General features: G+C 35.9%; 1 protein-coding gene across 2 annotated transcripts in view; it reads right to left on the reverse strand.

Annotated features, from left to right (window-relative positions):
- ntrk1 (neurotrophic tyrosine kinase, receptor, type 1) overlaps positions 1 to 25,356 on the reverse strand; it is a 62,338-nt gene that overhangs the window by 11,304 nt on the left and 25,678 nt on the right. Inside the window, exons 8-15 of one of the 2 annotated variants that reach the window (XM_073924580.1) lie at positions 17,998 to 18,330; positions 17,891 to 17,908; positions 14,565 to 14,617; positions 14,379 to 14,481; positions 8,183 to 8,347; positions 7,964 to 8,094; positions 5,647 to 5,819; positions 321 to 561 (exon numbers count right to left, since the gene is read on the reverse strand). In XM_073924580.1, the coding sequence (XP_073780681.1) occupies positions 321 to 561; positions 5,647 to 5,819; positions 7,964 to 8,094; positions 8,183 to 8,347; positions 14,379 to 14,481; positions 14,565 to 14,617; positions 17,891 to 17,908; positions 17,998 to 18,330 (1,217 nt within the window). Of the gene's footprint in view, positions 1 to 320; positions 562 to 5,646; positions 5,820 to 7,963; positions 8,095 to 8,182; positions 8,348 to 14,378; positions 14,482 to 14,564; positions 14,621 to 17,890; positions 17,909 to 17,997; positions 18,331 to 25,356 lie in introns of both variants that reach the window. The other variant, NM_001301356.1, reaches the window with a different exon arrangement.

Genomic DNA, 25,356 nt, shown 5'->3' on the forward strand with positions numbered 1-25,356 from the left:
TTATTAGCCCCATTAAACAGGGTTCTAATCAACCTAGTTAAGCCTTTAAATGTCACTTTAAGCTGAATACTAGTGTCTTAAAAAATATCAAGTCAAATATAATTTACTGTCATCATGGCAAAGAAAAAAAAAATCCGTCATTAGAAATGAGTTAGAAATGTGTTGAAAAAAATCTTCTCTCCTTTAAACAGAAAGAGGGAAAAAAGTATAAAAGGGTTCAATGTAAAAGGATTATATATACACTATAGACCAACACCACAAAACTGGTAGATCATTTGAGAATTATATCTTAGCTGTAATAATGTGTTGTATGTTTTTACCCTGTAGTAGTCAGTACTGTAAATGTCTCTTGACATCCCAAAGTCCCCGATCTTCACTACCAGCCCTTCTCCCACTAGACAGTTCCTTGTGGCCAGGTCTCTGTGGACAAAATGAAGGGACGCCAGGTACACCATTCCTGAGGCGATCTGAGCGGCAATGTGGAGCATCTGAGGAAGAGTCAACTGACCCATCGGAGGAACCTTCATCTCATCTAATATACGAGCATCGGGACCGTGAGCCCTGTACAAAAACAACACGCATTACAGTATGTTACAGCTGCTCTGTATATGTACAGAAGGAGAGTTTGGATGTGTTCAGAATGGCATACTAATTTACTTCAAGTGCTCCCTCTGCTGTGTGTGTCATGAGCATTTTGTGTGTGCAGGTCTTTTTACTCATGGTTTAGTATATATTCTGTTTACAAACATACATTTATTTAAGCCCAAATGGGATATTACTAATCTATTTTTTGTGAAAATTAAACCATTACCAAAACTTTTGACTTCAGGATGATGGTAATGGAACTTAAAGAATGAGAAAACCATGTTTCAAGTTCAAGTTGAGCTGTATTGTTGTTCTGCTACGTAATTGAACACACACTACCTGACAAAAGTCTTGTCGCCTATCTAAGTTTTAACAACAACAGATAATAACTTCTGTTATTATCTTCTAGTTGATCGTTTGGTATCTGAAGTGGTTTATATGAAAGGCAAAGGCCTCTAGAATATGCTTATTTAACCAAAATAAAAATGATCATGCCTTGATTTAAAAAATTTTTTTATTTAAGACAGTAAGGTCTGACTTTGCTTGGACAAAAGTCTGTTCACTTAATAGAAATAATGTACAGTATAGAATATAAAGTCATGCTGCAGTAGAAACAGAATGAATATTGTCAATGACTCCCATGAGCTTGGAGGACTGCATCCATACATTTCTGCAAGAATTGAATAACTTATTAATAAAGTCATGAAAGCATTCTTGCAGGATTCCCAGAGTTCATCAACATTCTTTGGATTCATCTTCAATGCCTCGTCCATCTTACCTCAGACATTATTAATAATGTTCATGTCTGGTGACTGGGATGGCCAATCCTGAAGCACCTTGACCTTCTTTGCTTTCAAGAACTTAGATGTGGAGGCTGAAGTATGAGAAGGAGTGCTATCCTGCGGAAGAATTTGCCCTCTCCTGTGGTTTGTAATGTAATGGGCGGCACAAATGTCTTGATACCTCAGGCTGTTGATGTTGCCATCTACTCTGCAGATCTCCCACACACCCCCATATTGAATGTAACCCCAAACCATGATTTTTCCTTCACCAAACTTGACTGAATTCTGTGAGAATCTTGGGTTCATGCAAGTTCCAATAGGTTTTCTGCAGTATTTGTGATGATTGGGATTCAGTTCGACAGATGATTAATTGGTAAATCCACCTTTCGCCAGTTTTCCAAAAGATTTTTTGTTTTGGATTTTTAGCTCTTACAATTGGAATCTAACACAAGACTTTTGTCAGGTAGTGTAATCCACTATATAAAAAAATACCCATTGTGACTTCTCTGCTGCATATTGCATTTGTGAATTATATTTGGCACCTATTTATCAGGAAGAGATGATTGTTTTGTTTTTGACTTAATGGGAAAGAAAGAGGAAAAGGTACTTTATTTGCAAATGTTGTATACAATACTTCAGTTTTACACCTACTTATAATTCACATCTTTGAATGGAAACCTAACTAATAAAATCCAAATTCATGCAGTCAAAATTGATCCATTTAAATGCATGTGTATTCAAGGTGGAAGCAATACTGCATCTTTGCTGGCCACCTACGATCAAATAACTAAAGACACACATTTATGCCAGGTTTTAGGACTAATTCCTTAGGCTAGTACTATATTGCTAGCCTAATGAATGTTTGCCATATGTTGAAGCTGTTTAACTTGGATACACATTGGATACATATTGCAACTTCAACTAGTAACAATAGAGCGGGCCTACCAAATGTTTATTTAATGAGAAATCAAATTTCCCTTAATGTTTTGGACATATCAGAGTTCATTCTACTCTAAAAACAGGTTTCAGACTTCAGATCATCCCCACTGGTTCAAAAAACAAGCTGCCAAGCAAGCTTTTTTTTTTCTTTTGTCTTGGCATGACTTACAGGGGACATGAAATGCTTAAACACACACATATTTTTTCTATGGGGTCCACTTATAAAGTTAGCAAGGTTTTAAATGAATGGAAGTTTAATGAATGTGTGGCATGTTTTTGCACAAAACTAAAAAATACATCTTATTTTTTATTGTTGGCTACTTATAAGCATTTGACGGTATTCAATCATCAATATCCATTCTGAACACATTTGAACACAATCTGTGATGCATGATTTATACTTTAATAATTTCTAACGAACTCCAGAGTCTCTTTGTAGTCCTGCAAGTCTCTTTGGGAAAGAAAACATCTGCTAAATGACAGCAGACGCACCATAGCTCACCATTGCCTTGCATGTCAGGCCTCAATGTGCAAACCACTGTCTCCATTCATCCTAATATAAGCATCCAAACTCTCTCTGAGGTTTAGCGTGTGATCCTATTAGTTTATCAGGCAGGTGGCAGGATGGGACAGCTGGAAACTGAGACTGGAGCCACATCCATACACGTGAAAATGCGATTTCATCTCCCCCTCAAACATTCACATGTCCCCACTCCCAATCTGGCCCCAGCAAACCACCTGGCAAACAGACTGGATCTTTACGCACCGAGACTCAGCTGTGCTGGGACATATGGCCAGTCAATCTCCCATCAGCCACTTCATACTTCAGTCAACTTTATGTCTTAATTAAGACTGGAGCATCGCAAAAACAGGATTCGCATTTCAGCTTGAAGGTTTGGCTCAGTAGATGTGAATGCGGTTACATTTTTGGATATGGATGTAACTTGAAAGACCAGAAGTTGACTTGCAAGCAAGATTATTAGTCACTGTGAAATTTAAGTGTCATTTAAAATGAATATTATTTGTTTTCCTCCATCTTTAACCACATTTAGTCTTTACTGATGATGTATTTATTGACATAATTATGGGCTCAACCTGTCGATCACATTAGATCCACCAATGACAAACTCCAACCATCCAATTATTTAATTCATTTCCTTTGGCTTAGTGCCTTATTTATCAGGGGGTGCCACAGCAGAATGAACCACCAACTATTCCGGATGCCCTTTCAGCTGCATTCCAGCATTGGAAAATACCCATACACTTTCGCATTCACACACGCACACACACTCATACACTACGGACAATTTAGTTAATTCAGTTCACCTATGGCGCTTGTCGTTGAACTGTGGGGGAAACAGTAGCACCTGGAGGAAACCCATGTGAACACGGAGAGAACATGCAAACTCCTCACTGAACTGCCAACTGACCCAGCGGGGGCTCAAATCAGCTTCTTGCTGTGAGGTATACCTATGGGTACCACTATGGGTATACCATAGGGAGCACCGGTCAATCTGTCCTGCCACCGTACCCCCCCCTCCTCCTCTTCACTTACCGATTGGCAACCACCACCCCCAACCCCCTGCACTTAAAAATAAAATGAAAATAAGTAAAATGAGGTGCCGGATCAAATTTCAGAGGTGCCAGATCCGGAGTCGGCATGTTCTGGCACAAATTAATCCATCGCCACCATCGAATTCCCCCAGTCAAAATCAAGTTCTTCCTTAATACTATTTATCTGGTCCGTGAAGCTGTTTGCACATCACAATAGGGAAGAAAAGACTTTTGCAACTTCAACTACTCAACTTGACCTTAACTAGTAACACTTGAGCAGCCCTTTTAAATGTTAATAGATTGATGAATCAAATTTACCTTCATTTTTTTGACATCATGTGACAAGTTTCTGACTTCAGATAATTACTGATTTAAAAAAACTTTTGTTGAAACAAAGCTACCAAGCTGGCTTGTTTCTTCTTTTGTCTTGGCATGACTTACAGGGTCGAAAAGTGCTTTAAAAAACACATATTTAGCTGTTCTATGGGCTCTGCTTATGAAGTTATCATGCAGTAAATAAAATCATTATTTAGGGGTAATGCGCTAATTTCTGTCCTATTTTGAGCACTCTAATAACTTAAATTAAAAAAAAACATATAGCAGACAGTAGACCCAGAAGTAAATGCCCATTAGTATGACTGGCTAATAGTTTTGCAGTGGGCGCCAACATGTCAATTGCGGTTTTATCAATTAAACAGATTAAAGTAGGTCAAACTAGTGCTTTAACATTGTTAAAAATGTTAAATTAAATGCCTCCAGCTGGAAATATAAATTTTAAATGTAGCTTTATTTTTCTGTTGAGTTTTTTGATGGGTTCAGCAATGCCGAGTTTAGGGATCTTGGGTTAAAAAGGCTTGTGACCACTGGATTTGCATACACTGTAAAAAATGCTGCATTCACAAATCAATTAAGCTAACTTAATCATTTTTACAAATTTAAATGGATTGAACACAAAAACAATTAATTCCCCCCCCCCCCCCCCACCCCAAAAAACCTTGAGAATTTAGTTGTTTCCCCCTGATTTTAAATAAGTGTTTTGAACAAGAAGAAAAGGTCTTTTTTTTTTTTTAAGTGAATCGAAAATTTTGAACACTTTGGTTCTTAAATAAGTGAGGCCGGCAGGGGGAGCGCTCAACCTGTGGTCTGCGTGGGTCCTAATGCCTCAGTATATTGATAGTGACTCTATACTGCTCAGTGAGCACCGTCTTTCGGATGAACGTTAAACTGATTACTTGACTCTCTGTGGTCAATAAAAAAAAAAAAAGAATAGGGGTTTAGCCCTGGCCGCATGGCCAAATTTGCTCACTGGCCTCATAGCCATCATGGCCTTTTAACCATCTCCAGATCATTAAAATAGAGCCAGATGTTTTCAACGTACATCAAAGCAGCATTCCTTTATTATTTAAATATCCAAATCTATCCCCTATTAAAACATAGGGCTTCAAAATATTAGGCTCAAGATATAAAATACGCTATAAGATATAAATGATGAATTTTTTCATGTAAAAAAAAATCACATTACACTGTAAATCTTCCTCAAAGGACCTGAAAATGCAGTTCATGACACCTTAAAACGTTCTTTTCTCTACTACTGTAATTTCACAGACGCTCTATGCCATATCCATCCAAACAAAAACATGTGTTTGTGTTTCTGAGGTTTTCCTAGGACAGCAAATTGAAGCTCTTTCTCAGAGGTCTCTTTTAGCTGGTCAGTTTTCGACCGCTACGCCGCATTGCTGCCACTGTAGTTAATTCATTGTGAGTGGCTGCTGGTTATTAGACTGACCTTAGAAAGCGGTTGAGGTCTCCGTGTCGCATGTACTCAAACACCATGGCCAGGGGTTCTCCGTCTGCGCACACACCGTAGAAGCGCACAATGTGTTCGTGCTGAAGCACCGTGAGCAGCTCAGCCTCGCGCTGGAAGTCCTGCCGGGTGGACTCATTGGCTATTTTCAAAGTCTACACATGAAAGATACTTAGAATTAATCAGATGTTCAAAATTAGTGAAAAGCAGTTGATACATGATGCTTAATTGTTGTTTTTTTTAAACCGACCATTGTATTTTGCCTCTCATTTTAATGCCATTTAATAGGGCTGCACAATATTGGAAAAATCTGATATTGCTGTATTTTATTTTTCTGCAACAAACACTTCGATATAAATACAGTTTCACAAGATGATTTAAATAGCTGTATTTGACGGTGTTCAGGGGAGTAACAGCATTCAGGTACAGAAATTGAATTTGAATGTAAATATTTGTACTAAAAACAAGACAAAAACTCAAAGTTTAAAAGTTTTTAAGTTTTCTAAGCTTTTTTTCATAAATCGTATAAATAATTAAAAACAATACATTTTTGGAGATTTGTTACACCTTTACATTAGTGAGCAATAGTTGATGTATGATGCATACTTATTATTATTTTTTAATTGACCCATTTTATTTTACCTTAATTTTAATGCCATTTAATAGGGCTGCACGATATTGAAAAAATCTGATGTCATGGTATATTAATTTTCTGCAATAAACACAGCAGTACAAGTACAGTTTCACAAGATGGTTTGAATAGCTCTATTTGACGGTCTTCAGGGGAGTCTAACAGCATTTAGGTACAGAAATTGAACAATCATGATGCAAAAAACTAATTGATTTGTCTTGTTTCTTATTGCTTTCACGTTTTCTGCCAATTTAATAATTAAATTATCTTATTTTGCTTTGAAATGTAAATATTTGTACTAGAAACAAGACAAAGATTCTAAGTTTAAAAGTTTCTGTTTTTTTTCTGATGCATAAATCATATAAATAGTTTTTAAAAATTATTTTTTAAAATTTTTTTACACCTCCATACATTGTTTAAAAATGCTCAGTCAAAGGTCTTAAAAGCATGCAAATGATAAACTTTCACTCTACTATAATTAAACCTAGCAATGACTCTACAAATCAGATGTGTTCTGTGGCACCTGGTCAACTATAATTCAGACTAATTATAGTTAAACACTGCATATCTTGAGTTGTGACTATTGCAGATGCGCACATTGCGATATCGATGCTGAAACATTATGTTATGCAGCACTACTATTTAATTGCATTCCTTTTTTAGTTCAATTCAATTTCTCTTTATTTTTGCATTGCACTCAATCTGGATTTATCTTTTGCAGCATACATATCTGTTTTAGTATTATTTATGTAATATTACATGGATATTTAAAATTATATTTATTTTTTATAAAAAATATAATTTTTTAAAAATATTTATATATTTTGTAATTTTTTTTTTATTATTTTGTTTCGTTCAAAGTCAACAAAGATTTCAAGCATCAAAACAATAAAACTGTATTTTTTTCTGCATTACTGCGCATGTTTACCTGCTTTGAGGTTTTTTTTCACATTTTTTTTTACTTTCGCACATTTTATTGAAATTCAGTGTAGCACTAGCTTATAAACGAAGTCTTATCAAGCATGTTTAGAAAAATAAGCGTTTTATGATGCTTATTGTTCATATCATCATCAGCATCAAATGCTTAATCTAACAATATTTTCAAGTGTAACCAAAAATCTAATGTTTTAATTTCACTCAAATAGCTAAAAATATCACATAAAATGTCTTTAATTACATTTAAATGGATGGTTCACCCAAAAATGAAAATATTGTCGTCATTTACTGTCCCTCCATTTATTCCAAAACTTTTTTAACTTTCTTTTTTCTATTGAACACAAAACAAGATTTGCTGAAGAATGCTGAAAACCTGTAAACATTGACTCGAATTGAAATCTGGACAATTTATAATTCCCAGAATATCAAAATCAACTGTAGACGGTAGTTAAGCTGCTTTGGCACAAAAAGCGCTATAGAAATAAAAATGAATTGAAATTGAACTTCCATAGCATTTGTTTTTCCTATCATGGATGTCAATGGTTACCAGTTTCCAGCATTCTTCAAAATATCTTCTTTTTTGTTTAACAGAATAAAGAAACTAAAGGTTTGGAACCACGTGAGTGAGTGAGTGAGTGAGTGAGTGAGTGAGTGAGTGAGTGAGTGAGTGAGTGAGTGAGTGAGTGAGTGAGTGAGTAAATGGTGTCTTGAAAACTCAAAGCACAATCATACCTTGATAGCAACCAGCATCTTGTCAGTATCAGGACAGAGATTGGCACATTCAGCCAGATAAACCTTGCCAAAAGCTCCTTCACCCAGTTCCCACTTCAAAACAATGTCTTTTCTTTTAATGTGCTGAACACCTGCAGAAAGAAACAATGGCTTTCAATCAACATGCTGTACAACAATAACAATAACTTGTGTGCTGTCATGTGATTGTTAGACACTCACACATGTCTTTATCTTTGATAATGCCACAGAAATATTGCGGGTTCTCCACAAAACTGGACAAGCCAGAATCCAGTGTGCCGTCATCTGAAGATGGAGGACTAGCACCGAAGTTCATGAAGCGGAGAGACACTGCCAGATCATCCTCGGTGCCCAGAACTGATGAACCTGTGGACAGAATGCACAGAAAATAAGTGGTTCCGAAAAAGCTCTGGTATGGTATATTTTATTTTTCCCTACCACATCTGTAAAAGTTGTGTTCACAATTGGCAGAATAGGTTCAGTTAATAATAAGTTCAGTTAGCAATAAGTGTCAGCACTCTCATTTAGATCTTGGTGAAACCAAAAAAAAGTGGATCAAGCACTGCAGAAAAAAAAAACACTTACAGTTTTTGTGTTTTTCTAATCCAAATATCTAAAAAAAAATCTTAAAGGGCATCTATTTTACCCTTTTTACACGATGTGAAATAAACCTTTGGTGGCTCCAGAAAATGTCTGTAGGTTCAGCTCAAAATTTCTATCAGATTATTTATTATAGCTTCCAGTATCTGCTGATTTTTGTGTCTGAGGACAATGTAGCTGTTTTTGTAGCATGTGGTTTTAAATGTAAATAAGCTGCTTCTTCCTGCCCACCGTTTCCTCTTGCATGTCTGCTTTAGTTGCCTTATAGCAGATAAACAGCAGTCAGTGATAGAGACAGACACTTAAAAAACTGAAATACAGCTCATTAGTCAAAAATACCAAGTAAGTTTTTTTTTTATGTATTTGTGGTGGAGGTTATTCAAGCCTTTCTGAAATGAATCACACACAAATACCGGTTGCAGTACACACATGCACACACACACACATATTAGTGTTTACTGTAACCATGCGGCCGTGGTGATTATAGCGGTTAAGAATTACATGACAATTTTGCTGTCTTTATTACAAACATTCTTTGTTTTAAAAACTTTTAAACTTATAAAATCACAGAGTTGGAACAAAGTTTTAATTAAAAGTTTCTTTGCAAAATAAGTTTTGTGGACATGTGTATACATGTTATCATAGAAACATGGTGCCTGTCAATCAGTTCGGAGGGTGGGGGAAACTGCACTCCTATGTTATGTTGCGGTAGGCCTCAAAATCACTGGGATTTGGGTCCTCTTTGGACTTGTGGGGGAAACCAGGGAAGAACACGGGGAGAACATGCAAAGTCCACACAGAAGTGCCAACTGACCCAGCCGAGCCTCAAACCAGCAACCTTTTTACTGTGAGGCAACAGCGCTACCCACTGCACCATTGCGCCGCCTTAGAGACATTCATTCATTTATTCATTTTTTTTTTCGTCCCTTTATTAATCTGGGGTCGCCATAGTGGAATGAACCGCCAACTTATCTAGCATACGCTATACGCAGTGGATACCCTTCCAGCTGCAACCCATCACTGGGAAACATCCATACACCCTCATTCACACACATACACCTGGGACAATTTAGCCTACCCCAATTCACCTATACCACATGTCTTTTTACTTTGAGGGAAACCAGAGCACCCGAAGGAAACCCATGTAAACACGGGAAGAACATGCCAACTCCACACAGAAATGCCAACTGACCCAGCCAGGGCTCGAACCAGTGACCTTCTTGCGGTGAGGGGATTTTGCTACTCACTGCACCACCATGCTGACCTTAAAGAGACATATTCTATTCTATCTTGTCTAATATTAGTTGAATATCAATATTAAATATTGTGTGTTCATGAATCAAAAAACAGCATAAGGACGATTATATCTGGGCATCTGCGGCTTCTAGAAGATTACAAAGCCCTGGTTTAAAGAGAAAAGTAGTCACACAACTTTCCTCAGCAAGCTGCAGGATTGGAGGTATCATGTGGCGCAAATGATTACATAGTGTAATTTAACACTTGAGGTTAGGATTTAGTTCAGATGGCTAACCCTATAAGTGCGAGAATCAGTACGAGTGATGCTTGCCTTAACAAACAGCACGAACTGAGTGTTATCTAAAACTGACAACAAGCGCACACACTGACAAAACAGACACCCAGCAGATTGTTGACTTGATCCCAGTTTTAGGAAGCGGAATTAAACGCAAAAAGCTTCTCCTACAAATCACGAAATCCACTCAAGCAATAACCACAGAGAGACCCCAGACTGGGCAGAGAAGAGGAACGCAGGGAATAGAGGGCGAGAGGGGAGGGAGGCAATCAGGTCCACTTAGGCACTTTGTGAACGGAGCGAGTGGACCTGAAAAGCCTGGCTCCATCACTCTTCTTTAATGGCTCGCTCGCGGCTGGGGCTCCCGATGCTATTTACTTTGCATGCTGTAATTAAGACCTGGCAGCACTTTGCCGAGCTGTTAGGCTGACACTGTACAAAGTTACAGCTTCCAAGAGACCGTATTTTGCTGCCTTTTTTGTGCATTACTTAAAAGAAACACAATGCCTCCTGTGGAACTCCAAAATAATAATGGAGAAGTCGCTTTTTTTTGGCATGGGCTGTGATTGCGCTGTCTCTGGCTTGTTTAAAGGGATAGTTCATTCAATTATTGTGTCACTCTAGTGCTGTTCCAATGTTTTCACAAGACTGTTATGACGCGTTTAATGGTCATCAGCATCTTAAATCCTTGAAAGTTTTTAATTTTTAGATTTTTATGTATATTTATATGCATTTGTGTATGCATTAAATCATATTTGCATTAAATTACAAAAACAAAATACCACTTATGCCGAGTTCAGACTGCATGATTTTAGCCCCGACAGGTTTTGAGAAATCGCTAACAAATGCCTGAAATCACAGGCAAATCGGTGCTCGTGCACGTGAGTGACAATCACACAGTATGAACTATCAAAGACGGGGGCGCCACTGAGCGATGACGGAGTAAGACGTGTTTTTAAGAGCTCCCTTAGCCAAATCCGTTAAAAAATACTTACAAGGACCAATAATTTTGTAATGAACTATCAAAGACGTGATCTGAGAGACTCGCAGATGAGTCGCTAATGCCTGTGAGATGTTTGTCGTGCTGAATATCTGGAGCTATTGGCGATTCAAATTATGCCGTGTGAAATGAGTTTTGACTGAAAATAACATCGGCGATCACCTACAGCCAATGAGAGAGCAGCATTCACTTGTGTGTGTACCTGCAGGCCAGCGGGAGGCTAGGGGAGAAGTTAAAAGCGCTCCTTTTCAGTTTATTTGGAGCCAAGAAATGGAGAAAAAACTAGTGGAGGTTTGACAGGAGCACCCGTGTCTGTTTGACGTTTCATACAGAAAGTAAAAAAAAAAGTTGAGGAGAAATTGCTAATTTCCTTCAAACCCAGGTGAGCAAATATGTACATTTTCTACCCCATTAAAGGCTTCTTTCTCATTATGCACATAATACCTGTGAGACGTGGATTGGACGAAGTTGTCGGCGATTCTTCCTATTGTAAAGTCATGCAATGAGAAAGCCCCTGTCGCCAATCCATCTTGCAGTGTAAACAAAGCAGCGACGAAACGCAAGCCCAGATAGTCATGCAGTGTGAAAACATCTGTGACACAACTACTTTGAAAATCATGCAGTCTGAACTCGGCATTATGCGAGGTGTTTGTAATGCAGCATCTATGGAGGCGAGATGATAAATTTGACATTGTTTTCTCTTCTGGCTGCCGTTATCAGTCTCACACTATTTAATTTCTTTTTTTCTGAAAGTCTTAAGAACACCATTGTGAAGTTTTTCTTTTATTATTTCGGCAAATAGGACAGCAAAAAATGATTGTTGTACTCTCCCATTTACTGCGCTCTGAGTTTTCCAACTATGATGACTTCTGCTTCTGAGAGAAATGTGAAAAGGGTCCATAAAAGGAAATTTATTCATTCATTCATTTTCTTTTGGCTTAGTCCCTTTGTTCATGAGGGGTCATCACAGCGGAATGAACCGCCAATTAATCCAGCATATGTTTTACACAGCAGATGCCCTTCCAGCTGCAACCCAATAATGGGAATTAAACCAGTCTGAGATTATTTGCGCTTTATGACATGGCACGTTATCCTGCTGGAAGTAACCATTCAGACGAAGGGTACACTGTGGTCATAAAGGGATGAACATGGTCAGCAACAATACTCAAATACTAGGTAGGCTGTAGCATTGACATGATGATCAATTGGTGCCCAAAGTGTACCAAGAATATATCCCCTACACCATTAAACCATCACCACCAGCCTAAACCGTTGATATAAGGCAGAATGAATCCATGCTTTCATGTTGTTGTCCCCAAATTCTAACCCTACCATCTGAATGTCACAGCAGAACTTGAGACTCATCAGACCAGGCAACGTTTTTTCAATCTTCTATTGTCCATTTTTGGTGAGCATTTGTGAATTGTAGCCTGTTTTTAGCTGACAGGAGTGTAACACGATGTGGTCTTCTGCTGCTGTAGCCCATCCGCCTCAAGGTTGGACATGTTGTGTGTTCAGAGATGCTCTTCTGCATACCTCTGTTGTAGCAAGTGGTTATTTGAGTTACTGTTGCCTTTCTATCAGCTGGAACCAGTCTGGCCATTGTCCTCTGACCACATCAACATCAACAACGCATTTGTGCCCACAGAACTGCCGCTTTCTGCATATTTTCTCTTTTTCAGACCATTCTTTGTGAATCCTAGAGAGGGGTGTGCGTGAAAATCCCAGTACATCAGCAGTTTCTGAAATACTTAGACCAGCCTGTCTGGCACTAACTAACCATGCCACATTGAAAGTCGCTCAAATCCCCTTTCTTCCCCATTCTGATGCTCGGTTTGAACTGCAGCAGATCGTCTTGACCATGTCTACACGCCTAAATGCATTTAGTTGCTGCCATGTGATTGGCTGATTAGAAATTTGCAGTAACAAGCAGTTAGACAGGTTTACCTCATAAAGTCGCCGGTGAGTGTATAGTAGTGCTTCTTATAAATGACGTATCTGTGCATGTCAATATTTTGTAAAAACTAATTTAGCATCATAATCTTTAATCAAATACCATAACCTTTCCTCCTCCCTCGAAACTACTTTTTTCACTTCTGGTCACATGGAATGGCTTTAGGGCGGGGCTATCAATACTGATATTATTTCTGAGATATTATTTCATAAGTCAGTATAGTTACTCATAGTTTCTGCTCTTCTTGTGCTATAAACTTTTGGTGAAGCAAAAATTGGTAGGGACAGAATAATAATATTTATTATTATCATTATTATGACTATTTAAATGTCAAAATGCTAATCTAAACAGGCACAGATATATTTTAGCAGCTGTGTAAAGCAATAAATGTGCTGATTCGCCTTATCACGGGTAATGCTTGAAATGTAAACATCAGGTCTGTTGTCCTAGGATGCATCAATTACCTCACTTTTTTTTCTTGTGCTTGAATGTTTAAAAGGCCCTTCTATGAATTGTCAGTCACTGAAATGACTCCTTTGAATTCTTTTTCAACTATTTCCCAAGTAATGTTTAATAGCAAGGGATTTTTCACAGTATGTCTGATAATATTTTTTCTTCTGAAGGAAGTCTTATTTGTTTTATTTCAGCTAGAATAAAAGCAGTTTTTGAATTTTAAAAAAAAATTAGGTCAATATTATTAGAAGACTTTGATTGTCTACAGAGCAAACCATCGTTATACAATGACTTGCCTAATTACCTCAACTTGCCTAATTAACCCAGTTAAGCCTTTAAATGTCACTTTAAGCTGAATACTAGCATCTTGGAAACTATATAGTAATATGTTATGTACTGTCATCATGGCAAAGATAAAATAATTCAGTTATTATAAAGGATTTATTAAAACTGTTTAGAAATGTGCTAAAAAAAAATCTTCTGTCCGCTAAACAGAAATTTTGGAAAAAAATATATATACAGAGGGGCTAATAATTTTGAAATCAACTGTGTTTGCATGAACCGGCAGTTGCTGCAGACGTTTTTTTCAGTATGATGATTTCCATCTGAAATGGAATATTGACACATATAAAAGAAAAAATAATCAATCAATCATAACAAATATATTTTCCCTTCAGTGTGTAGAGTAGACCATAAGAACTTTTTAAGAAATATAAAGAAAAAGTTGTGTCATGTGCAAAAAATGTAGAAGATAAGTTGGAACGACATGCACAATTAAACCAGGGACATGCATTGAGAATATAAAAAGATTATGATTTTATTTAGACATTTAAGCCTGTATTTTGTTAGAAAAACTTACGGTGGATGCCAAACTTGGAGTGCTGTCCACATTTATTAATGACAACAACCATGATGAGCAGAAATGTGCACGCAAACACAGCGAGGCCCACAGCTACTGACACCTGTGGACATGCAAATAGACAAAATTAGATTGAGAAGAGATATAAAAAAAAAGGTTATACATTTTCTGTGACTCGTTTCTTACCCCAAACACTCTGCTCTCTATTTTCTCCGTCTCCGTTGATTGGTTAGTGGGAGCTGCTAATGTGGAAGCATTTAATGAAATGTTACTTTAATAAATAATATTTACACATGCTGCATGAAATTATAAGTTGTTTTTGGAAGAAAAATTGTCTTTTTATTAAAAGATGCATTTATTTGATCAAAAAGTAAAAACTGTAATTTTGTGAAATATTATTTCAATTTAAAAAGACAGTGTAAATACATGTAAATATAGTTCAGCCTGTAATTTATTCCTGTGATTCAAGGCAGAATTTTCAGCATCATAAATACACTGTCACGTGATCCATCAGATATCATTTTAATACGATGATCTGCTTTTCAAGAAAAAAATTCCTATTGCAGTTTTTCTGAGTGGTTTTGGTACATTTCTCAGATTCTCAAAACTACCTGCTCAGTCTTCAGACCACTGCGTCACTTGTGCACATCAAAAAAGCAGATTCTCATTCCTTTGAACGAGCTGCAAATGCTTTTGTACATCCATACAAAGGATTATGTGCAATTCTCTGATGTTTCCTACTTTATCAATTGCTTATGTCATGTTGATCAAAATTTATTATATTGGTCTCTGTTGAGTAGTCTCACCCCCCACAGCATTTAATCCTTCATGGCAAGTATTTACATGCAAAATGGCTGAACAAGTTGTCAACATTTCTCTCATAGTGTATTTTCCTAAACATTTCCATTAGACTTTTAATCTAATTCAGTCTACAATTAGTTAATTTCTCCCAGGTGAATCTTGACATTTTCTAATGAAGGTGCATCTCAAAAGAGATTGTTCTGTGTTCAGGTTTGTACTTTGCACTATACAGTGCTGTCTTTTCCTTTTTGTATCACAATGACATGATCGTCAACAAATTACAGTACAAATAGGGTAAAATAATTGGCATAGATTACATCAGAAGACCTCTCCAGAGTACACTGTAATATTGACAACATGACTAAGTAACAATGACACAAGGACTAGTCATTCTGAGGTCACTGACAAGTTTTTAACACTGAAATGTTGTTTTGAGAGATGAACTAAGGATTATGAGCAAGAGACTGCCTTTTGCAGGTAATCCATGGTGTTTTCCTATTTGTACACGAGATGCACTTACTGTTTAGCAAATTTTATTTCAGATCTGAGAAATGTAATAAAGCGACTGAGAAAAACTATAGCAATGTCGAACCTTTTTGGCTCTTTATTTTCATTTTTAGAAGAAACCATGTACATAATGACATTCAAAAATACTATTAAATAAAATATTTTATCATCATTAAATTAATCAAACATAAATGGTAAATGCATTGTCATAAAACTTAAGGCATAAATAAAACATTTCACATTGTAAGATGATTGAGCACCAGCAATAACTGATCATAACACAGCAGCATATCACCTTTATATTTGAAATCTCAACGTTTCCAAGCTTCTGAACTTTTCATGTCTAAAACTAAACAAAATATAAATAAAAAATTTATATATATATATATATATATATATATATTAGTATATTTCACAATTATGTTTTTTTTCTTTGCTTGCTTCAGAAAGATTTTGTTTTCGCATTAGAAAAATGAGAAAAAAAGGATTTTAATACAAATAAATATGAGTTAAAGAGATAGTTCATCCCAAAATGAGAGTTTACACATTATTTACTGACCCTCAAGTGGTTTCAAACCTTTATGGGCTCTATTTTAATGATCTAGGCCAGGGATGTCAAACTCAATTCCTGGAGGGCCGCAGCCTTGCACAGTTTAGTTTCAACCCTAATTAAACACACCTGATCAAACTAATTGAGTCCTTCAGCCTTGTTTGAAACCTACAGGTAAGTATGTTGGAGCAGGGTTAAAACTAAATTGTGCAGGGCTGCGGCCCTCCAGGAATTGAAGTTGACATCCCTGATCTAGGCGCAAAATGTAAAGCGCATGTCGCAAACGCATTAAGGACGTGTCCGAATCCACTTTTGCTATTTTAAAGATGGAAAAACATTCTGTGCTCTCTGGCGCATGGTCTAACAGGATTGTGCTTATTCTCTTAATGAGTTCTGGGTGTGTTTTGAGCATAACGTGCATTAAACCAAGTCAGAGTCTGATCTCCCATTCCCTTTAAGAGTCAGTTGCATCACGCCATTGTGCATTTGCTATTTACATGGCGGACTTCAAGACAACACTTCACTAGAGAGAAAACAGTTAAACAGACCACCTGCAGCACGAGGATAAAGAACAAGCCTCCTCCATTCGGCCTCTTTACTTTCTCTTGTCTTTTACTCTTTACTTTACTCCATTTAGTAAGTAAAGAGTAAGGAAACATTGTTGTACGCACTACACAGAAAACATTCATTAGCTTACATGTTTAATTTTTTAAGCGCAAATATTTGTTATAAAACTATTTCTAAATTCAGTTCTAACTTTCAGCGAATGAATAAATGATCAATAATAACAAAGTGTGGTTTAAAAAAAAGTTATATCCAAACACACATCCTATTCTTATGCCCCATATGGTGATGCATACATCTCCAAAACCTGACAGGTGGACAAATCTGAACTTGTTTTATTAAAACAAATACATAAATATGAATATTATAAATAATACTGCTAATAATAATAACATTATACAAAAGCAGATAGTCATAAATAAACTGAAAACATCCCCCCGGCATGAAGAAGATATGGAGGTAGTGGTTTTTATATTTAAGTAGAAAATAATAATTGTAACATTTTCATATGTAAAGATATCTGTGTATTGCTGTACATCCTGTGTGTTTGGACCTGCATATGCGCATAACTAACACGCTCTGCGCTGGATTTTAGACCTGCTTTGGTCAATGGTGTGGTCTATTTTAGTTCCTCAAAATAGTAACATGGTTTAACACACCTCCTTTTCAGACCGGCACACCCATGAGTCCACAAAGTGGTGCAAATTAATTTGCTATTGAAACAACGTGGCACAAAATGATAAAATTACTTTGCGCTGGTCTGAAAATAGCAAAAAATCGCACCAAACACATCCTGAGCCTTATTGTGCCGAGTGTATGATAGAGCCCTTTGAGTTTCTTTCCTCTGTTAAACACTAAATAATATTTTCTGAATGCTGAAAACTTGCTTAATACTACTGACTTCCATAATAGGAAAAACAAATATTATGAAAGTGAATAGTTACAGGTTTCCAACTTAATATCCTCTTTTCTATTCCAAAGAAGAAAAAACTCATTAAGGGTGAATAAATGTTGACAGTGTTTTTGGTGTTTGGGTGAACTACCCTTTTTAACAACATTTAGACATTTAACCTTATATAGAGTAACTTACTTGGGTCGTCATTGAGCACTGGCATGTGAAAAGAGAGAGAATACAACAAACAATTACTCAATGCACCACACAGTTGGTGTAATATAATTTAGATGAAGTGCCCTCACCAGGGATGATGCCCTCCGGGTCAGAGGGATCAAAAGGATTGTCCATGAACTTGGCTCGGACTGTTCTCTGGTCTCTGCCCAGTTTGTTCTTCACGATGATTGTGTAGTTGCCGTTGTTGAGATGAGTGGGTTTGTTAAGGAACAGACAGCCGTGTTGCTGTGAGCCGTCGTACACGTCTCTGATGAGTTCAGTGTAGGCATAGCGGGTCTCAGTGAGAGGCATGTTGTTGTACAGCCATTTGATGCTGGCGGGAGGATTGCTGTCTACGGCGAACGGGAAACACCAGTGATGTTGAGATTCTGGGTTCTTGAGATATATGATCCGCACTGGAACTGGAACACAGACAGAGACATTACATGTGTGTGCAGTAAGACGCGCACAGTTGAAGTCACAATGATTAGCTCTCCTGTGGATTTCTTTTATTAAATATTTCCTAAATGATGTTTAACAGAACAAGGCTTTTTTTACAGTATTTGAAGTATATTTAAAATATATTTTTTCTTCTGGAGAAAGTGTTGTTTGTTTTATTTTGGCTGTGCATTTATTTTACAGTGCATCTGGAAAGTATTTATAGCGCTTGCCTATTTCCACATTTTTTTTATGTTACAGCATTATTCTAAAATAGATTGAATTATGTATTTCCTAAATTCTACACACAATACCCCATAATGACAATGTGAAAAAAGTTTTTTGAAATTGTTGCAAATTTATAATAAAAAAAGGTGAAAAATCACATGTACAGAAGTATTCACAGCCTTTGGCGTGAAGCTTTGATGTTAAGCAGCTTAATTGGAGTTCACCTGTGGTAAATCAGTTGATTGGACAAGATTTGAAAAGGCAGACACCTGTCTATATAAGATCCCAGGGTTGACAGTACATGTCAAAGCACAAACCAAGCATGAAGACAAAGGAATTGTCTATAGACCTCCGAGACAAGATTGTCTTGAGACACAAAGCTGGGGAAGATTACAGAAAAATTTCTGCTGCTCTGAAAGTTCCAATGAGCACAGTGGCCTCCATCATTCATAAGTAGAAGATGTTTGGAACCACCAGGACTCTTTCTAGAGCTGGCCGGCCATCTAAGCTGAGTGATCAGGGGAGAAGGGCCTTTTTCAGGGAGGTGATCAGTAACCCGATGGTCACTCTGTCTGAGCTCCAACATTCTTCTGTGGAAAGAGGAGAACCTTACAGAAGGACAACCATCTGTGCAGCAATCCACCAATCAGGCCTGTATGATAGAGTGGCCAGACAGAAGCCTCTTCCCACCTGGAATTTGCCAAAAGGCATCTAAAGGACTCTCAGACCATAAGCAACTAAATTCTCTGGTCTGATGAGACTAAAATTGAACTTTTTGGAGTGAATGCCAGGCGTTACGTTTGAAGAAAACCAGGCACCGCTCATCACCAGGCTAATACCATCCCTACAGTGAAGCTTGGTGGTGGCAGCATCATGCTGTGGGGATGTTTTTCAGCAGCAGGAACTGGAAGACTGGTCAGGATTGAGGTGCTATGAATACTTTCCAGATGCACTGTACACAGCATGATATGTAGAGAATAATGTGTTATTAAATAATGTTATTTTATTATTATGTTTCCTTTAATGCATTTATTAAGCACCAATAAGCAAAACAGCAGTTGACCATGGTGCTGTAAAATAGAAATAAGCCAAGAAAAGGAAAGGAATATCCAAAAAAAAAGTATATGACATGCACAATTTTAAATGCCAAGGTAATAAATATTCAAGTTTTAAACTCAAAGAAAAAAAGGTTATTTCATAGCTATACAACAACAATTATATACAATTAACAAATTTAATAGCATATAATAACATACATAAATTGTTACTCTTATTTAGGATTTTTAATCGTTGACTGGGACTGTCATAATCATGAATCATGAAATCATGTACAGAAAATAATACATAATAAAGTAATACACTACCATTAATAATTTATTTCCATTTTGTTTATGTCACTTAGGGCAATCTTAACTTATTTAAAATAAAATGTACAACAATTTATGCAAAAATAGTAAAATAATGTTCTTTAATTAGATGTGTTTTTGGAATATTAATGATATATTAGTGAGATTAGTGTTGCAATATTAGTGAAAATAGCTCAGAAATTAATATATGATATGATATATTTAAAAACAATCAGTAAATTTATTGATTAATTATAATTACTGATTAATTATTGACTAGAACTGTCACGAACATGACTTTAGTGCAGAAAATAATGCATAATAAATTACAGTTAATTATTCAATTTTGTTTTGTTCATGTCACTTAGTGTAATCTTAACTTTACTACTATAAAATAATACAACAATTTATGCAAAAATAGTAATAAAATATTCTTTATTTTGATTTGTGATTGAATTCTTAGTGATATATTAATAGTGTAGAATAAGTGAAAATTGCTCAGAATTAATTATTTTAATTTCTAGGGAAATTAATATAATATGATATAATATATTAATATTTAAAGACAATCTGTTATTTTTTGATTAATGATTATTATTGATTAATTATTGACTAGGACTGTCACAATCATGAATTATGTGCACAAAATAATACATATTAAAATAATTCCATAAAATTTATTATTTAGCGTGCAATCTTAAATTATTTACTATAAAATAATACGGCAATTTATGCAAAGATAGTAATATAATATTCTATATTCTATATATTATAGTAATATGATATTAGTATTGCAATATTTGTGAAAATAGCTCAGAATTAATGTCTGAGGAAATTAGTAATATAATATAGTTAATATAAAATAATATAATATTTAAAGACAATCAATAAATTAATCAAAATACATGCAGTTAATTAAAGTAATTACAGCAGACCTTTTACTGACTTCAATAATTATTTAAAATAATACAATTATTTTAAATATTCATACTGCACATAGTTTTTTTTGTTTATGTATTAATTTTTTTGTTTGCGTTTTCTTTTCCCCCACTGAAACTTAATAAAGCAGATTTCCAAAAGTGTTTTAGTTTTGCAACTTTGAAGTTACTCAGCTATTGGTTTTCAATCACTAATTTGACAGGCTTCCCTATGAAGAATCAGATGTATAAACAAATTGGTCAAACATCATTGCACGGTTTGTTAAAAAAATCCCATAATGTTCCTATATAAATATTGCTGGCCTGTATCTAGAATAGCTCAAATAAGTGACGCATCCATCATCATTTTTTTTCTCCATGAATCAATGTGCTCCATCTTTACAGTAAACCTGTTGACCTGTTATAAATAATAAATATCTATCTGTTTAGGGGACCTAACCACAAGAGGCAATTGAAGGTGGGATGCAGGAAATGGTTTCTTTTAGCCGGGAGAAGATGCTGATGCTCCATAACCATTTCTCTGCTCTTAACCTGTGACCTGTATGTGGAAAAGTGCTGCGCTCTGAGATTCACAGTCATTTGTGTCGTGGCCTGGAGTTCACAATTGAAGAACCATCCTCGTTAGACCGACCCCATGTTAGTGGTTGAGCGGTTGGCGAGCCATCTGTGAACTACGCTAATTGTGGTAATCAAGTGGAATTAAATAATTGTATCCAATTATTGAGTTGCAGTTAAGGTAGACAGGCAAAGGTGGATGTCTTCATCTGGAGCTATAGTTAGATGGAAGTACAGAACGCTGAGGCTGTAACTAAAGCTATACAAGCATTATGTTATCGATTGGCGTCTGGGTTTGTTGAAAATCTGCTGTTAATTTGTTTACCTGTTGGCAATCCAAGATGCTCCAGATGTATTTCTTTTCTAGTTGGCACCTTGATGTCAAAACGTCAAGCTTCAAATCGATTAGCATTTTTGACTTTTTTTTTTTCATGTCAAAACCTTGACGTCTATTTGACATCCACACATTGATGCCCTTTTGACCACCAGAATAAAGACTCAAAAAGAATTACAGTACAAGCAAAACCTCGGCTCTGTTGGCGTTTCTTTGCGGAGTTTGCATGTTCTCCCTGCCTTCGCGTGGGTTTCTTCCGGGTGCTCCGGTTTCCCCCACAATCCAAAGACATGCGGTACAGGTGAATTGGGTAGGCTAAATTGTCCGTAGTGTATGAGTGTGTGTGTGTGAATGTGTGTGTGGATGTTACCCAGAGATGGGTTGCAGCTGGAAGGGCATCCGCTGCGTAAAAACTTGCTGGATAAGTTGGCGGTTCATTCCGCTGTGGCGACCCCGGATTAATAAAGGGACTAAGCTGACAAGAAAATTAATGAATGAAAAGCGTCTGGATTTTGTATTTTTACAATGCATGTAAATATACCTTGACGTTAGAATGACATCAAATCGACGTCTGACATTGTCCCACTGTTTTTGATCCCAACTATAGAGGTCCATTTGATGTTGTTTTGACATCAAGGTAGTCATTTTACCTTAAGCAAGATGTCAAATCATGTCAAAAATGCTAATTGATTTGATGTCAAAACCTTTACGTCTATTTGACATCCACATATTGATACCCTTTTGACCACCAGAATAATGGTATAAAAAGTGTTATAATATAAGAAATTTTTAATTCATCATATTCCGATTTGATTCCAAATTCATAAATTACATCATAATTACATAAAAATACATAAATGACATCAAATTGACGTCTAATATTGTTCCATTTTTTAATGCCAGTTTTAGATGTCATTTTGATGGTGTTTTGATATCAAGGTCAGTAGACAATCAAATGTCAAGCAGGACGTCAAAATACACGTCAACAACGCTAATCGATTTGATGTCAAAACCTTGACGTCTCTGACATCCACACATTGATTCCCTTTTGACCATTAGAATCATGGCATAAAAAGTGTTATAATATAGGAAATTTTGAATTAATGTGGAAGTTTCAATTCCAAATTCCAAAATTAGACTTGATTTTGTATCCCTACAATGCATGGACATATACCTTGATGTTAAAATGACATCAAATTAACGTCTTATATTGTTCCATTGTTTTTTGATGCCAATTTTAGATGTCATTTTGATGTCGTTTTGACGTTAAGGTAGTCAATTAACATCAAATACCAATTAAGACGTCAAAAACATATCAAAAATGCTAATCAATTTGATGTCAAAACCTTGACGTCTATTTGACATTCACTCATTGATGCCCTTTTGACCCCCAGAATATTGGTGCAAAAAGAAAACAAAACAAAAATTGTATCACTGGATTTTGTATCTCTACACTGCATATAAACAACATATTAAAACAACATCAAGTTGACATCTAACATTGTCCCATTGTTTTTGTTGCCAATTTTAAATGTAAATATGATGTCATATTGATATCAGGGTAGTCAATTGCATCAAATTGATTTGCATTTTTAATGTGTTCTTTTTATGTCGTTTTGACATCAAGGTGCAATTTTTTTGCTTAAACTGTGGTTCTGTGGTGATAAAATGCAAATGCTATTGGCATCTTAAAAGTCTAAAGCTTAATTTACATGACAACAATGAAGAAAACTACTTCTTTTAAAAAAGTTTCATGTCTACAAGACTTTTTCAGAAAATAATGTACAGTATCTACACATTGGTGAAAACTGCCAAAAATGCTGCATTATGTATGCCATACCAGTATTATTTTTTGACTCTCAAAGTGCCATTTGTAATTTATCATTATCTTCTTGTAACTGAAGATAATAAAATGTATAAAGCCACTTAGAACCAAATTAACAACATAATTTTATTTTAAAGCCACAATTGAACAGGAATTTACCATTCCTAATCTTACTGGAATATTGCATTATTTATTTTTAATGATTTATTATTATTTCCTAAACATTTGTGTGACCTTGTAGTTTTTTTTTTTAAATAACTTTTCCTTGCTCTCCAATCTCTTCTAAATTCATTGTTTACTGGCTCGAGAAAGGATCACATGAGATCCACCAATAGCAGTTCAAAAATATATAAGTAACAATTAAAACAACATATTTAACCTCTACAGTGAAAAAATAAAATAAAGACTAATCCAAAAAATTTCTATAATATATAATGGCTATATATATATATATATATATATATATATATATATATATATATATATATATATATATATATATTAACATTAATATAAATAGGAGAAATATAAAAAAATTTAATTATACACTGGAATTACAATAAAATTTAAATGTGACCCGAATACATAAAAACAAAAACTGACTTAAAAAAACATTTTAATATACAGTAGTATTGTTTAATCATTCATTCATTCATTTATTTATTTTCTTTTCGGCTTAGTCCCTTTATTAATCTGGGGTCGCCACAGCGGAATGAACCGCCAACTTATATAGCATATGTTTTACCCTTCCAGCTGCAACCCATCACTGGGAAACATCCATACACATTCATTCGCACTTTGGACAATTTAAGTTTATCCAATTCACCTATAGCGCGTGTCATTGGACTAGTGGGGGAAACCGGAGCACCCAGAGGAAACCCACGCAAACGCGGTCAGAACATGCAAACTCCACACAGAAATGCCAATTGACCCAGCCGAGACTTGAACCAGCAACCTTCTTGCTGTGAGGCAATAGCACTACCTACTGCGCCACCACCTTGCCCGGATCATAATTTCCTCAAGTTATTTCAGACTATAACTTTTTGTGAGGATCTTTCAGTTTCAGCACTTGCTCGACTGTAAATTTCTCAAACAAATCAGTACAAAGTTTATTGGCGGCCAACACTGAATAACCTGATTTTCATTTAACGCCATATGGCTTAGTATTTTGTGTGCACACTGCTATAACCGCTCTGCTAATTTCTGTGCTAATTAAGCTGTGGCCGTAAACGAGCCGTTTTTCACTAGTCATGTGATTCTGATAGACTTGCACACTTGCTATCTGCCAATCAGCCCTCACAATTATATTTCCGGACTATGGGGGAGAGAAATCCATTAGTAGAGAACAAACAAGATCTGAAGACGGTTATCATCCCATTTTCCTGACAGTCATTATCGCTCCCCTGATGGCCATACATTTGTCTGAAGTCAAGCACTGTTTTTCTTCTTTTTGAAGAGGAGGTGATAAACACTGATAATTGCTGCGGTGTGGAGTGCGGCCGTATGGCTGGATTTTCAATGAAAAATTCTCGGTCGCTGCTATGTTTTTGACCCGGTCAAGAGTGGGGTTATTATCGTAAACAAACTATGAACGAAGTATATGTATCAAGATAAAGCAGAAAAATGAAATAAAATATAAAAAAATTTGAGGAAATGTTTGACTTTATAAAAATGAGGGATGTGTTGGATGATGTTTCTGGAAATAAGAAATGAATCGAAAAATCTAAACAAAACTAATTTAAGGATGGTCGTAATTAGTTTGTTAGGTTTATATCTTGTTATTA

This window comes from Danio rerio, chromosome 16 (genome assembly GCF_049306965.1).
Source record: "Danio rerio strain Tuebingen ecotype United States chromosome 16, GRCz12tu, whole genome shotgun sequence".
In the NCBI taxonomy this organism is placed as follows: Eukaryota; Metazoa; Chordata; class Actinopteri; order Cypriniformes; family Danionidae; genus Danio; species Danio rerio.